The 17,490-nt window shown below is 43.3% G+C and overlaps 1 protein-coding gene across 3 annotated transcripts in view; it reads left to right on the forward strand.

Moving 5' to 3' along the window:
* Positions 1-17,490, forward strand: part of slc1a2b (solute carrier family 1 member 2b) — a 46,689-nt gene that overhangs the window by 8,217 nt on the left and 20,982 nt on the right. Inside the window, exon 1 of one of the 3 annotated variants that reach the window (XM_010883666.4) lies at positions 16,804-17,196. The exons of 1 other annotated variant lie outside the window; for it this stretch is intronic. In XM_010883666.4, coding sequence (XP_010881968.1) covers positions 17,159-17,196 — 38 coding nt within the window. In that variant the 5' untranslated portion in view covers positions 16,804-17,158. Of the gene's footprint in view, positions 1-16,803; positions 17,197-17,490 lie in introns of those variants that run through there. One more of the 3 variants, XM_010883668.3, reaches the window with a different exon arrangement.

Genomic DNA, 17,490 nt, shown 5'->3' on the forward strand with positions numbered 1-17,490 from the left:
GCCAAGGCAACAAAGGAGTGGCTCAAGAAGAAGCACTTTAAGGTCCTGGAGTGGCCTAGCCGTAAGTCATGTTTTGCAGAGGGGTTGAATACTTAATTCACTCATTAAAATTTGTTTTTCTGGAATTTCTTGTGGTTATTCTGTCTCTCACTGTTCAAATAAACTTACCATTAAAATATAGACTGATCATTTCTTTGTCAGTGGGCAAACGTACAATATCAGCAGGGGATCAAATACTTTTTTCCCTCACTGTATAAGGTTAGACACCAGCCAAATTCCCATGGTCATCCTTCACAATGGGAAATACCCAAGAATACAGTACAGTAATTATGTGCAACAAAATGTTGTTGAGCTGCACAAATCAGACCTATAAAGCAACTGCATGTTAACAATCAGCCTGGGAGAGTATGTGTATATATTGACCCAACACACAGTGAGGGTGATTTGAGTGGCCAAAGAATCTCCAAGGATCACCACTGGAGAATTGCAAATGTTAGTTTGAGATCAGAGCCTCCAAAAGCCCCCAAAGCTACTATCAGACACCATCTATATAACCATACGTTGTTTGTGAGGGTTGCCATAAAAAAGTGTTTGCCGTCATGAAACAACAAACTCAATCAGCCACAGCGTGGACTTCGGAATCTGAAGGATCTGGAGGGATTCTGTATGGAGGAATGGTCAAAGATACCTTGCATGTGTTCTCCACACTCATTTCGTATTATTGAAGACTCACAGCTGTTATCTTGGCAAAGGGAGATTGCAAGCATTAAATTAAGGGGTGCTAATAATTGTGTCACACATATTTGAGAATAATAATTGTTTTCTAGGAATTAATTTTTTCTTCCAATTCTTTACTTTAATAAAAATGTTTGTGGATATTATAAATGAAAGATCAAGAGGATAATTATTTTCTTTCCCATCGCCCATTTTTGCTTATATTTTCCAAGGGTGCCAATATAAGTGGAGGGCACTTTGCTTTAAATGTAAGCATTAGAGGTTAGGGTTAGGTTATTAAGGTCACTGTTATGTTGTGTTTAATGTACGGGAATATGTATAATAGGGAATTGTTGGTTTATTCCCAAGAAGGACAGAAAAACGTGTGTGATACCGAAGTCCAGAAGGTTTACTAGCTGGTCCCTGCTAGATAGTGGTTAGGTGTAGGGTAAAACTGACAGTTGGTTTATGGTTAGAATTGGGGTTACTTTAAGATTCAGGCAGTACAGTTTAGGGGTCGGCCTTAGGGCCAAGTTCAATTTAGGCATAAAGGTAGGTTATTGCAGTGAGGGTTAACTTAAGTTCAGCATAGGGTTTAGGAGATAAGGAACATGCCTTTCTGTTTTTCTGCTCCCCATGAGGATATAGCATAATCTAGATGTGGAATTCAACTCATCATACCACTGCATCTCTGGATGGGAGATCACGTTTCTGGAAGTTGTTGGAGGGTCAGGAGGGAACTCTTCTCTCTGGTCTTCAGATTGAATCACAATGCTTCAGGGTAGTGCTGGGTGTACCACCCTACATGAGACTGGTGCTGTGTGTTGCTAGGTGTAGCTCTGTGTTCAGAGAGTCCACAAATGGGGTCGCAGGACAGTGCCAGCCTCCTGGACATTAGGCATCTGTTACCTGTCACCAGACTGCCACTCCACCTCACTGCTGCTTCTCTGATTCACTGCCAAGGAAAAGAAGACAAATGGTGTGGGGTATGGGAAAATAGAAAGAAAGAGACAGTAAAATATGCAAAATAGGGTGAGAGGAGAGATGGAGGTAAAGCAAAGAGGAGAGTCTGCGAGAGTGCGTATGTGTGTGTGTGTCTCCATTCATAGGGATTCACTGTGGGCTTGCTCACATTCTGATGCATCTAGCGCTTGAGTAATCCCCCTGGGAACATACTGAAGCTGCCAAAGTACCAACCAGCTCCCTTTTTTACTGTTTACCACCCACCCCTCTGTCTCTGCTGTCCTGTTTCATGGCTATCTCTTCCTCTGTCTCTTTATCTGTCCCCCTTTCTGTCTGTCCAATCGCTTCCTCTGTCTCTTTATCTATCCCCCTTTCTGTCTGTCCAATCGCTTCCTCTGTCTCTCTGATCAATCTTTCTTGCCTCTCCAACCAATCTCCCTTGCCTCTCCAATCGATCTCTCATGTCGCTCCGATCAATCTCTTGTTGCTCCGATCAAACTCTCGGCCTCACTGGTCAATCTCTCTCCCTCGCCAATCAATCGCTCTGTCACTTCAACTATATCCGTCAATCCATCTATCTCTAGCTCTCCCTCAGTCTCTCTCCCTTTCAATCTGTCTCCCTCTGTCTGTCTAACCCTAACCCTCCAACTCTCTTCCTCCCTATCACAAATTCTAACTCCCTTTGTTGTTCCCCCTTTCTCTCTGTATCTCCTTTTTCTCTGTCCTGAATTGTTTTATTTCTCACCTGGTCACCCTGTTTCATCATTCCACCTTTTTTTTGTCTCCTGATCTCCATCCTTGTCTTTCTCACTTGTTCTCTTGGTCTTTCAGTTTTAGCAGTCCATCTCGTCCCTTTCTATAGGATACTTACTCTTTCCACCACTCTAGTCCTCCCTGTAACTCCAGTTACAATTTTCAGTGAGCTGAGAGCAAATGAGAGGCCTTTCCCATGGCTTGCACAAACAAAAGCCCCCTCTTCTATCCCTTCTTCCCTTCCCTCTCTTCCCTTCTGTATGATTACACCAGAACAGACACACAGGCATTCACCAGACTGCTTACCCGTCTGCCTGCCTGCTTACGCATCTGCCGGCCCATGGTTGGCATGTTGATGGATCAAATGAGTATATTTGTTATTCTGGGTCTCTGCTTGTAGTCAGTGAAGTAAGCTGTAAGGGGAATAATCTGCACTCGAGTGTGTTGGTCATGGCCATTTGCTGCCTCCTCACTTTCTCTCTACAGTTTGATGCTGTCTTCAGTTATGAATCCCTTGAGGCTTGCTTTCAAGTGTTTCCTGGATTATCATAAACTGTGGTTCTAAGAACTATTAATTGCATTACAGCTCACAGTTGTTCTAAATATAATCTGATAACATTATATTTTGGGACTTCATGTCCCCTGGTTTGGTATATAGGGAAGGGGGCTACAGTATCTACACATGGACATGGACACATTGACAGCCGTAAACGTTTCGTACTAGAGAACATGGCAACACTTGAGTTGAAATATTGTATTTTCTCTTTTTTCATAGAAATATTTACACATTTTCCTGGCATGCATAATGAGCTGTATTCTGTCTTTGCTGATTGTGACAATGATGACTAGCGGCATTTAAAAGATGCTTATGGACTCAATCCAACATTTACTTCGGTTTATAGTTTGTAGGCTAGCTGAAAATGGCCAAAGGCCAAATAGAGTTACAGGTGCAGACTAGCCTTTCGTCAGATCAGATCATGCAACATACAGTTGGGAGAACAAGTATTTGATACACTGACGATTTTGCAGGTTTTCCTACTTACAAAGCATGTAGAGGTCTGTCATTTTGTTACTGTGAAAAAAAATCCAGAAAATCACATTGTACGATTTTTTTATAAATAATTTGCATTTTATTGCATGACATAAGTATTTGATCACCTACCAACCAGTAAGAATTCCGTCTCTCACAGACCTGTTAGTTTTTCTTTAAGAAGCCCTCCTGTTCCCCACTCATTACCTGTATTAACTGCACCTGTTTAAACTTGTTACCTGTATAAAAGACACCTGTCCACACACTCAATCAAACAGACTCCAACCTCTCCACAATGGCCAAGACCAAAGAGCTGTGTAAGGACATCAGGGATAAAATTGTAGACCTGCACAAGGCTGGGATGGACTACAGGACAATAGCCAAGCAGCTTGGTGAGAAGGCAACAACTGTTGGCGCAATTATTAGCAAATGGAAGAAGTTCAAGATGACGGTCAATCTCCCTCGGTCTGGGGCTCCATGCAAGATCTCACCTCGTGGGGCATCAATGATCATGAGGAAGGTGAGGGATCAGCCCAGAACTACACGGCAAGACCTGGTCAATGACCTGAAGAGAGCTGGGACCACAGTCTCAAAGAAAACCATTAGTAACACACTACGCCGTCATGGATTAAAATACTGCAGCACACGCAAGGTCCCCCTGCTCAAGCCAGCGCATGTCCAGGCCCGTCTGAAGTTTGCCAATGATCATCTGGATGATCTAGAGGAGGAATGGGATAATAATGTGGTCTGATGAGACAAAAATAGAGCTTTTTGGTCTAAACTCCACTCGCCGTGTTTGGAGGAAGAAGAAGGATGAGTACAACCCCAAGAACACCATCCCAACCATGAAGCATGGAGGTGGAAACATCATTCTTTGGGGATGCTTTTCTGCAAAGGGGACAGGACGACTGCACCGTATTGAGGGAAGGATGGATGGGGCCATGTATGGCAAGATCTTGGCCAACAACCTCCTTCCCTCAGTAAGAGCATTGAAGATGGGTCGTGGCTGGGTCTTCCAGCATGACAACGACCCGAAACACACAGCCAGGGCAACTAAGGAGTGGCTCCGTAAGAAGCATCTCAAGGTCCTGGAGTGGCCTAGCCAGTCTCCAGACCTGAAAGCTGAAAGTCTGTATTGCCCAGCGACAGCCCCGAAACCTGAAGGATCTGGAGAAGGTATAGTTAGAGAAGTGGGCTAAAATCCCTGCTGCAGTGTGTGCAAACCTGGTCAAGAACTACAGGAAACGTATGATCTCTGTAATTGCAAACAAAGGTTTCTGTACCAAATATTAAGTTCTGCTTTTCTGATGTATCAAATACTTATGTCATGCAATAAAATACAAATGAATTACTTAAAAATCATACAATGTGATTTTCTGGATTTTTGTTTTAGATTCCGTCACTAACAGTTGAAGAGTACCTATGATAAAAATTACAGACTTCTATGTATCAAATACTTGTTCTCCCCACTGTATGTTAATTGATGTGGCTAGTTGAATACATTTGTTTGAAGAAATCAATAAAATGTATTAACATGTAGGGTTTGCTTCAGATCTATCACTTTACGTTGTCTTATGTCAGTTTTAGTGGAATCTGTCTGAAGGATTTTTGTATTTCAAGTAAGTTGGTGTGGGGGTATTATGGTGGGCAGCATTGACACACACATTCACACACATACTCTCTAGCACTATCTCCAAACCCAAAACCACCCATGATCCCCTTGGCACCCGGTCCAACAGAATTCAGGTCAGTGGGGGGGTGGGGGGTGGGGGTGGGGATCACGAAAGGGCCTACAGAGGGGTTGATGAAGTGGGGTGCAGGAATGGGGAAATGGAACGGGTGGGGGTGGGGGGCTTTTTTGTTCCATCTCTGGCAACTTGGCCCATGCCAGAACAATCCCCCATTGTGGGGCAAGAAAATAATCGTAATTAAAGCACATTAAAGAATCATTATAAACAAATGGAAGACTTCATCCAAACAAATGTTCCCAATACGCAACACAGACTGGCCATCAATTGGACATGGCATTGATAGCTTTGATGTTATTTTATTTAGGAGGGGTTTTTAAATATAAACACAGTCAGAATTCATTTTACTGTGTACCTTTTAAGTTGTTGGTGATCACAGAAGATTGGTTGGAGTTTTATAACGTACATCTCTATTGTAGACAGTGGGAGGCAAATTCCACAAGTTATAATATGTCAAAAAAATATATCCCCCCGAGATTCCTGCCAAACACTGTGGTCCAAGTCAGTAGCATACCCCCCATCATCACCCCCCTACCTTGTCTCTCAAACCCCCATGACTCCCTACCATCCTCTAAATCCCCAATTTTGTTTGGTAATGGACCGGTGAGGCAGGTTTGTGTGCTGCTTTGTGCAGCTCAGGGGGATCGGTGGGCATTAATGTCTCTCTTGACTATGTAAATAGCCCAGGCTGTGGGAGCGCAGAACTGAGCTGCCACTTGTCCGCTTAATGGCAGAGAGCTCCATCACTTTCAAACACTCCGGGAGCCAAAAGGGGGACATGCATGAGAACTTCAGCACCACGGACAATGGCAGCATGCTGAAGAGTAGCCTTGACACCTAGCACCAAACTCCCTCTCCTTCCGGAGGACCCCCACCCCTTTCCCCTAACTCCCTTCTCCCTTAATGCTCCCCGATCCCTCCATATCCCTCAGACCCCAGCCTACCTCCCGTACTCTCCCCTCCTTCCCGCCTACAACCCTCTGTCCATCCCCGAGCCGATGGACCGTACAGTCCTGTTTTGTTTACCTCACCGCTATTCCAGCGGAATACACAACAATCCCCTTCATTGCCTGTTTGTCAGACCCCTTTTCATAACTAAAAGAGGAGAAAGAGGGAGAGAGGAAAAAAAGACACGAGAAAAAAAACAAGAGGAAACAATTAAAAAACCTCTTGTGAACCCTGCGCTATGGCGGTTTCCCAGCCCTGGGGCCTGTGAACTAACTTGGAGGCCTCTAAAGTGGACCATTATTTCAGCAGGGGTGGCGTGTTCCAAGAGTGCCTCGCTTCAATGGCTAACCAGCACAGAAGGGGTTTTGTTCCCGGCTTCTTGGCTCACTACACCATGCACTGGTTAATTAGGACCTGCATTCATTTATCTATCTGTCCATCTATCCATGTATCCATCCATCTGTCCACCTACAGTAGGCCTTGTTTCTCCACTGCACTGCCTGTTTAAAGCGTGCTTATTTAACATGTCGTCTTGGGCGGATTGTTAGATGCATGGACCCACATTGCATCCGAGAAGCGACGGGGAGCTGCTAAATGCGTTGTCTCCCTTTGAACTGCTTATAGAACGTTTGATGTCTGGGGCCCTCCCGGACAAATGTAAGCCTTTTGCTAATGTGTGTTTCCCTAGGTGTATCTGTCCCACATCAGTAAGTAATGTGTTTCCCTATGTGTACCTGTTGTACAACAGTAAGGTTTGTTTGCTTGTGTTTCAACATCAGTTAGACTTTGATGAGAGGGATGTGCTCTTTTCTGCGGTGTAGAAAGCTGGTCTGATGGTTTGAGCGTAGAGGGCCTGATTAAGGGGTGCGAATAGTTCTCTTATTGGCTGACATTTTAAACTGAATTTTACTTGGATTGCAACCTCACCGGTTTAACTACCCTCATTGCCGTGTCTCCTTCAGGTGTGTAAACATATCTTTCTGCGGGGCTGCCGTATAGCGATTACCGTTAAGCAAGTAACATTGACGCCTTCCAATATTAACGTGTCCATCAACATCCCACCCTCTCTTGAATCACACAGCCTCTATTGTTTCGCATCAACCCCGACCTGTGCTGAAACACAGAGTTAACGTAGTCGGATGCAGCTTTGAAGAATTACGTGACAGCACCTACGTTGATGTAACAGACAAGAGAAGGCTTGCTTTCTGTCTAAATATGGGACTTCAGAATCACTCAGATTTGCTCCAGAACAAGTTTAGCACACCGTGAGCCTGTCAGAAGAAAGCAGGGAATCCCAGGCATTTTTGTTTTCTTATACAGGATTACCTCAGGCTTGTGGATTTGGGGGAGTTTCAGTGTTATTCCTCAAAACTCACGCACTCTGAGAGGATTCCCTGCACATGCATTGGGGATTACATGTTTGCGAGTGTCAGACCCTGATGGGTTCAAGTACATGTAAATGTAAGTAATTATGATTGACTTGGTTGGGAAGCAGCTCTGTCAAGTAAGCACCCTTTTCTCCTTCACTCTCAACAGCATTCCAGGCTGATAAGATATTTAGTCTCACAAAACATGCAGCAAATAATGACCAGGCAAGAAAAACAATGAACTGTAAACCAGGGACTATACTTGTTTTGTGTTTGCATTGTTTTTCAATTAAGATGTTTCTGCTAGAATGCGGTTCGGACGGAACTGGTTCTAAAGGAACAACAAGTGGTTGTTGTGCTTGATGTGGTTCGAAAAGGGCAATTTAACTACTCAGTGTTTTTTATAAAACATGACCTTTCATTTCGGACTTTGAGTAAAATCACCTCCCTTTCACTTTTCTTTTCATGCTAGTTGTGGTGTTTGTCGTGCCAAAATGGGTATCTGAAAATGGTATATTAAGTTATGTATTTGCTGATTTGTGCCCCATGACATCTAAAGACTTTCAAACACTGGAATTTGATGGTTTAACTTCATTGGTAGTGATTCTACATACAGATTATGCACACACTGTATACATGCAGCCAAAAATTTTACATTAAAAACAATATTTTGTTTATTGAAGAAGTCCTAGACTGGATTTATGTTTTGGCCACATTCAATAACATAGTTAACATAATATTTTGGAAGTAAGTTTTTCACCAGGCAGATCCTTTACTGGTTCTGTACGGGGCAATTAAACAATGTAGCCTTTTTTATTTTCAAAGTGGGCAGGACCATTAAGTGAAGTAAAGTGTGGTGTAATCAGGACGGGACGAAAGTTCAGGAATTCTGAACTTTACTCAGCATTATTGGCCAACCCAATCTCACTACTTCCTGCCCCTACTGGATTGGGAGCAGCAGTGGCGTCGTTAGGCCTGGGCCTATAGCCCCACATCTTTTATGAATAGCCCTGTATCTCAAATGGAACAAAATAATAATAATAAAAGATAGCCCCTGATCTATTAATCTATAATTCCGATCGCGCATTATGACAATGTAAACATGTAGGCCGCTAGCGTGTACATTCAAAACCCTGTACTTTCTGTCCCGGGTGGGGCGTGTGTGGCGGGGGGGGGTGTAGGACCCAAATGTATTGTGGTCCTAGCAACGCCTCAAGGGGAGCAGCACTGTTCAGAATACTTGCTAGACTGTTTGCAACCTCTTGAGTGTTTTTAACTGATGATTAAGTAGACAGAGAACTACACTCAGCAAACAGTGTGCACTGAATGGAAGGGGAAGAGTTGTCATAAAGCTCTGGTCTGCCAGTTGACATTCCTTGATGTTAAGATGCAGATTAGATCAACTCTACTGTATAGAGAAAAAGAGGAATGTTGACAGCTAAGTCTTGCTGACACACTCTCCTGCCTCCCTGACACCGTACCCCACCACACGGCTAGCTGGGATTGATAGGCATCTTGGTTTAAATATGTTATCTAACGCAGTATTACAGACAAAATGCTAAACGAACATGTAATGCCCTCATTGCCATCATCTATTCCTCTCATCAGAGTGTACACGTGTTTGTAGTTCAGTATATCATTGGACAGTTCCTTTTGTATAACTATTGTGGTATTTGCTGTTTGCTGAGTATTATATCATGTCTACAGTAGGTAGAGTCTGTATGTACACAGAGCAGCTAGTAGGTAACTGAAACTATGGTGGCACATAATGTGTAAAGTTTGTATAAACACGGTGTGTCTACACCAAGATATCAGGACGTTCGGTGGTCATTGTGAAGCCTTTGCAGTGGATGGTTCAGGATGTAGTGGAACCTACTGGTCGGCATTAAGTTGTTTGCCAAGTAATAACAGAGTGCGGCCAATATATGAGGTCATTTACATGTCAATGTGTGGGTGTGTGTGGGTGTGTGTGGGTGTGTGTGGGTGTGTGTGTGTCAGTGTGGAGTAATGCTGTCTCTTAATTCATGGGTTGTAGGGAACTGGAGACACTGTGGGGAGAAGAGAGTTGAGCTAGGTCTGAAGGGTGATCCTATGACTGAGTTCCCCTACACAGACTGCAGTGTTTAATTAGTAAAAGGCCATCCATCACCCATAGTCCTCTTATTGGCAAATCCGGGGCTACAACAGAGAGATTGCAAGACCTTCACCTAAATGCCCTGGGCCAGACTGGAGGAGATTTATGACTACATGTATGTTGTTGACATGGTGTGCCCTTGTTTTTACAATTACTGTGAAGACTATAAATGCCCTACAAGGATAGTAAAGAAGGAACGTTTGATATTGTGTGAACATTGCTGGTACCGCTGTTGAATTAAGCTATGTTTGTCTTAGGAGTTGGTTTATGGCATTCCTCATGCCATCCCCAAAATTGAAAGTAAGGATATCAGGAGAAATCGGAAAAAGATCCGGCAAGCAATTTTTTTCTTTGAACACCTGCTGCGTAGGTTATGTTTAGAGTAAAAATTATAATTGTGGTTTACAGTTAGGTTTAGGGTTAGGGAAAATATGATTCTGAGTGATAATGTTATTTTTAATTGTCCCCAAAAGGATAATAAAGACTAAAACATGCGTGTGTGTCTGTACATGCATTCGTTTTCATGTCTGCACATGCCAGTATGTGGCATTTGAGCCTAGTAGTGTATGAATGATGTATTGTTTTGTAAGCGTGACAATGGCATTTGACACTGTGAGCTCCCTAACATAGGTGTTAGTTTCTTCTGTAAGCAACTGATGTGTTTCCAGACTCTGTCCCTCTCACAAACAAAAACTGTGCATATTCAATCTCCAATTCAATCGATAGTTTTATTTGGCCCCTACCGTTAAACCTTCCACAAGACCACTCCCATTTCCCCTTCTCTCTTTGCCTTGTCTCCACCTCCCATCGCCCTCTTTCTCTGCCTCTTTCCCTCCCCTTTAACACTCACACCATCCCTCATTGTCTCCTCCCCCTCTCGTTCTCTTTCTCCTACCCCCTCTTCCACCCATCTATCTCATCGTCCCTTTTTCACACTTTCATTTGCTCCTTCTCTCTCGTTCCAATAAATCTGTGCATTGTAGCGGGTGTGGTTGGGGGTTGGGTGGGCCTGCCGGCCTGCCTGCCTTCCTGATTTAATGAGCTCCTGTGGGGATCGGACTGAAGCCATCAAAAGCAGCGCTCCTTTCCTCTCTACCGAACAGGCCACTCTGTTAAACAGATGTGCCGCTGCTAATGATAGCGGCACTGCCTCATACCCAGCAAGCATGAACGCAGGGATGTGGAAGACAAGAGGAATAAGAGGAAAGAGACAAGAATAGAGCTGGAATGCAGCCCCTCTCTGATTTAGCAATAACTAGAAAGAGGTGCTCTAGAGTAAGAACGTAGCCCCTATCTGATTAAGTGCATAGAATTAGGCACTGGGAGAAAAGGAGAAAGAACAGGTGCAACAAGAGAAAACTCTGATTATGTCCTTTTTCCAGCTAACCTTTCGTTCTGCAGCGTCGAGAGCCTTTCATCCACAGATAAGGGAAAGAGTAGAGGTGGTGGGAGTTAGGAGAAGAGATGGAGGGGGTTGGAGAGAGAGAGAAATAAAGGGAGGTGTGAGCAGTCCAGAAACCAAATCCTCCTGGTGTCTTTGGGCCAACAAAACCACAAGCTGACAGCAGCATCGGACCCTAAAAAACTGTAAGGGGAGAGAAGTGTGAGAAATGTAAATGAAAATATTTTATTTTTAATTTGATTCTTTAAGTATGGGAGAAAGAGTGAGAGCAGGGCGAGGGAGTTGAGAAAGAAAAAGAAAGAAAAATTGACAGTAGAATAACATGGGAGGGAAAATTGGAAAGGATGTGTGACAGAATAACAATAGGAAGGAGAGCATTCTAAAGATAAAATAATTAAGGTGAATTGAAATTTATAAATTCACTCATTCATGCACTCTCTGGATGAATTCCATTCACTCTCTCAATTGATTTACAGACTCAGATGTGATGGTCATTCACCTGATTGAAATTGAGTTAACTATGAGCAATGCATGGAACCGACTTACCTCCATTTCCTCAGCTTATCATTTTCATAGAAGTATATTCAGCATTGCAAAGTCAGTGAGCCTAGTGCATTTTGGGCAATTTTAGCTCAACAAGTATGCAGCCATTTAGACCTGCTTCAAATGTTATGGTGGAGGTCATAGCAAAGCAAACCTGTCATCCACAAGGATCGGAATAGGTTCGGCAATAGAGGGCATTACCTCATCCGTGCTTTATGGGGATTCTCTCGAGTGTGAGTAAAGATGACTTATCATGTTCACTCAGACAATCAGAATTCAACCGCTCAATATCTCTTTCACTCTTATTCCCTTAACTCCAGGAATCAGCCTACTCTGCCTCTGTCTTGTGCTGGCGATCCCTCCGTACCATAATGACCTGTTAACAATGTCATTACAGAGGCCACACGTACACACACACACAAACACATAGTGGAGTAACATCACTGGCCTCCTGATTCCCAGAAGGTCTTCTAATCCCAGTCTAATTATGGGTACAAAGAGGTGGCCCAAACAAAGGCCTAACCTCTGTGTTGTGCTGCACTGGGACACACACACACGCAGAAGCACATATGGTTCAGTCATGCCTCGTCACCAGGATGTGGACCGTGCCTCACAGGGAAACTGTTCAACATCTCATGTGGAGCCTTAGAAAGAGATCCGTAAACCCATCCATTTAAAGGCAGCCCAGGCTGGGGAAGTTGATGAGCGAGGTATATAAGTAGCATAGAAAGAGCTGTGACACACTGTATTTTGTACGATTTGAAAAGACCAACAATTAGAGAAGAAGCAGTCGCTCTCACAGAAGGCTTTTTAATACCTGGTGAAAATAGGCTTCCGTTGCTCTCATCTTACCCATATTATTGAGCCCCTGTTCCTGGACACATTGTTGAATGGTATTAAAATGTTTTTTCTCAGTGCAATTCAATCCTTGAATATCTCTGTACGTGGCCAGGAAGAGAAATTCACAAGCAAATCAAAATATGTCTTTATATCATCTACAGTACATATGTCTGAGGATGTGGCCACAATAAGTGGACAATGGAAAGTGGAGAAAGGAATCTTATAACCAGGTATAAACAGAGGAAACCAGAAGTGGTGTTATTACTGTAAGTTATATTTGCATGTCACTGTAGTTTTTTCACTTAACCACTATCTAATGGCATTATTGGGGGGAATGATTAGTCTTTTATGTGATTTTGGAACCCAATCACTGGACTGTCTCTCTAAGCACACAGCTCTCTCACTCTCGGATAGCAGGGTCGAGATAGCATGAGAGCAGCGTCAGGTGGTTATATTTCTCTACCCTCACTAAAGCACCTCATAAAACTCTGTGAAATAACAATTATCATTAAAAAAATTATTTTCTATCACAGCAAAAAGAAAACATTGGGGAACCCTAATCCGTTGTGTTACATGCCATAGACATACACCTTGTAAGAATGAGAAACCCTTTGTTACCAGGCCCAATGATCTTCCCTACTCGGCCAGCCTGCGGCCCCAAAGAATTTGCCAGGATTTATAATGCAGATTAACTGCTTTAAGGGGATATTCCAAATTTGCTCCTGCTTTGTGGACATTAGCTGAATTACAGCAACGGCCAACTCTAATCACTTTAATTTCACTCTTGGTCGCCCAGCTTAAAATTACTGTGAAAACAATATTTTTGGAAATTTCTAAAAAATTCTAAAAAAGTGTAACAACCTTTCTCCCTAAACTTAACCTTGCCTTAATGCCTAACCCTAAACCTGACCCTTAATTCCTCCCCGATTTTAAGTTTCACTCTATACCCAACTTCTCAACTGGAAATTGCCTTTTTTCTACTAGGGACTGGCAGAAAATCCTTATGGGGAACAATTTCTGAGGTTTTACTGTCTTTGTCGACTAATCTACACAAACCTGGAACACATAGACAGACTCACACAGATAGTCATACAATAAAAGATGTCAGGTTTTGGAGAAACAGTGGCATTGATTACAAATAAATCTAACTTATATATACAGCACCGGAAAATCGAATATATTTATATATATATATACAGCTCCGGAAATAATTAAGAGACCACTGAAGGTTTTGAGTGAGGAACAGAAGGGTTGAATTAAAAAAAAAATATTAAGAGACCACTGCAAATTGAAAACTTCTGTTCATCACTCAAAACTTTCCTTTTCATCTTTTTGGAAAGGAAATAGAAAGGTGCAGTGGTTTCTTACTTTTTTCTGGAGCTATATACAGTATATAACAAATAATATGAATATAAAATTGACAAGGCATGATTGATTTTAATTGGTCTGATCACTTGTTGTAATTTGGAGTCAGGGGAGTCAGAACTTTGGAGTCAGGAAAGTCAGAACTTTTAAGTCAGTGGAGGTAGTGCTGCTCACCCAAATGCAGCCATGTATTGGCTAACCTGGAGTGTTGTTGTTCTGATTGTTCTGGTTGATCACTGAAAACCATTGTTTGCTTCCTAAAAAAAGAGAAAATTTCACAGAAATGTTAGTTGGATACACATTTCAGCATACATCCATTAATTTGGGATGCAACCAAAAATATTATAACATAGGCTCTGTACTCTATCCATTTGTATAGCGTCAATAGCTTTGTCTGGAACAGTTGTGCGAGATGATGTTGCAGAATTATGCCTACTCAATTGAATAGTTTGAACTCTAATGTTAACTAGATTTTAATTCTACTAGTAATGTTACTGGGGCTCAATTGAACTGTTTAAAAATAAAAGTAAAGTTTAAGATTCTGAAGATTGGGATAGCCAAAATTGATTTGGTACATAGCTTGAATTGTTCAGTAGAAAGTGATGCTGTTAGTATCATACTGCCATCAACGCAAGACTGAACCTGGGGACTTTGCAAGTCGGACCCAATATTATATTTTACACATATGAATCAGTATCGGCTCTAAGACGTAATATGAAGCAGTCTCTGAATGACCGACCATATAAACGTCACAAAATCAATTCACACAATCCACCCATCCACCCTAAAAGACATACTGAAGGCTTGGTAACAACTTTGCCCCGTTCTCCTCATTGTAGAATTGATCTCACTCTTACTATGCAGGACACAACCTTGTGTTTGCCAAGAGGTTCATTTAAGCAAATTTTTTCACAGCCATCCAGGCCTGTAGATGATCCCAACTCCCATTCCCACTGCATGGTAAGTGGCTGAGGGGCCCTTTAAGGGGGAAGAGATATCTGGAGGCTGCCTGGACCAGCTCCCATTATCTCCATCTTACAGTCATATCATGATGTTCCAAACTGGGCATCTGGCCTCTTGAACTCACTGGGAAATGACAGTCCTACTTAAATCTCCCTGTCCCTCCCTGGCACTAAATGTAGTCCAACCAGAAGCACAGTGGACTGATCTAAAACGTAACCTCTGGAATCACAATATAGATTCACAACAGAACCTCTCTTTACAGACATTTGCCTGTTTTGTACGGTGTGAAGTAGTGTTGTACTGTAGTGTGCAGATTTGAATTGGGATGGTTATTTTGTATATGAGCAAGGCTGTGTGGGAAAAACAAGTTAAGCTGTTGTGTGTTCAAAGCTGCTTGAAAGGTTGCTCCAGCAGCCTAAAAGTGTACTTGATGGCTCTATTACTCATTGCTCTTTAAGGCTGTACTTTCCTTTGTTTCAATGAGAATCTAAGAAGGCCGCTGCCTCCGTTAATCTATCAAGTGTGTGTGTGTGCTTGTGTGTGTGTGCTTGTGTGTGTATTTGTGCGGTCAGTGTGTGCACAGCAGTCAGCGAGCTTCCTCTCTCATCCCTCTTCCCCTTCTCCGGGGTGCAGTGTGTTGCTAGGACAACTCCTCTGGGTGCTGGCTACACCGCGGGCCCTCTCCAAGCCGGAGATCGGGGGACCTCCTCGCCCCGGGAAGGCAGCATAAAATCGGGATAATCGCTGTCGATTATGGCGCACAATGGCTCGCCGCTTCTGAAAGATTCATTCATTCGGGATAAAGAGAACTGCAGAGGGGTTGGGGGGGTGTAGAAAGGGGTGCTTCACCCCTCTCTCTGCTCCTCTTCTCTGCTCTCCCACGGTGGGCATAGGAATGACATCAGTGGTCCTCAATGGGATTCTGGACATGCCCACTGACCCCCCCCCCCCCCACACACACACACACCCCCCTTTCCCCTCCCTCCATTTCTAGCCCCTGCCAGCTTGGACCCAGAACTTTGCCAGTCCACTGGGGCCAACACCACTGTTTGCATGCAAAACAAAAGCCCCTCAGAGGGAGAAGAGGGGAAGCAGAGAACTTCACATGGTCCCAGCCAAGAGCAGGGATGGCTGCCCCCTCCCTCCACTTCAGCCCTCACAGGCTTCTCTTTTGGCTTGGTAGTGGTGGTGTGACCCCCGTATCCCCTTCTCCCCCTTCTTCAAAATGGTCTAATTCCTCTCTGAGTGAAAGCTCTTTGAAAGAGTATGACATTTCCAGACATATGGGATGAGTGATTTCTCATGCCACAACCTCTGTTGGGAGTGATGGCATTCCTCTGGCCTTTGTTGGACTGTTGGTTATTGGTCTGGGAGAGGAAATAGCTTTCCAACACATTTCCTTTATTAGAATGATTAGGTAGATCTCTATAGGTTGGGAAATCTCTTGCTATTGGGAGGAATGAGACAAACCAGTATGACGGCAATGACCGTGAACTGTGAAGGTCTTCTACTTTCACTGAGATAAGAGCTTTCATTCTGAAAGCAATGTGAAAATGTATCAGTAATCATGATGATAAAATAAATCCTGCTGTGTTATATGTGGAACACTGTTTCAAGCTAACCCCCTGTGACCTCCACATTTCAGGAAAACACTTTTATTATCTTCTGACCATGACAACATTAGCATTCTGTTTAACATTTAGTTAGACATCACTCCCATCTACAAAGGGATCCGCTTTGCAGATGCACTGACCATCCGGTGCCATTAGCAAGCTTATCACTCCAGCAGCATTTATCCCAGTTGCTCCTGCTGGCCTATCCAAAGTACACAGGAGACCATATTACAGCATGCTTCCTAGGGGGGATTACGGAGGGCAAGTAGGAATCACATGAAGGAACACCCTGAGGAATTTTCATTCTAAAAGCAGGCTGTTGACTCCTCCCTCCAGCCCCTGGGTGGTGTGTGTGTCTAGTGTGAGGAAATGTATGTGGTTCCACTGGTTCACTTCAACGGTAGTGACAGATATCAGCACTGACGGTAGTACTGGTCACATAGTGACAGATATCAGCACTGACGGTAGTACTGGTCACACAGTGACAGATATCAGCACTGACGATATTACTGGTCACAGGGACTCTGGCCGGATGCCCTTCTCTCTCTGGATGCTGAACAGGAGCTACTGGTGGCCTTCTGTGAAGTGTGGCTGAGTTTTTGGGAACATCTAGTCGTAGCATCCAAAAGGCCGGTGTACTGGGGTTGGTTGTCTTCTGATGTACCTACGACAGTGACTGATGAGACAGCAGTGATTCCACCTTGTTTTTCTATTGACTGGTGCCTTCTACTGTATATAGCCTAGCCTGAGGCGGAAGATTGTCTAACTTTGGTTGATGTACAGAGCACTCACCTCGATTGCACGAGACATGAGGTAAGTGCATTCCTGCATTCCTCTGCTCATCTCTTTTGATCTCTGGCAGATTGATCCTATTGTTGATTGATTAAAGGGGCATTTGTGGGCTGCTGTTGTCTCTGATGTGCTGTTGGGCAATGCTGAGAGGTTTTTGCTTCTCTAATGCATCTTCTAAATGCATTTCATATAAACAGACAGGTTTATTGTCATAATAGTTTATGCTGAGTGCGACAAAAGTCAAGCTAAAGAACACTGACTTATATAAAAGATCAGAAGTGTGATGTAGTGTTTTAAATAATGATGCACTATATA

This window comes from Esox lucius, chromosome 19 (assembly GCF_011004845.1).
Source record: "Esox lucius isolate fEsoLuc1 chromosome 19, fEsoLuc1.pri, whole genome shotgun sequence".
NCBI classification, from domain to species: Eukaryota; Metazoa; Chordata; class Actinopteri; order Esociformes; family Esocidae; genus Esox; species Esox lucius.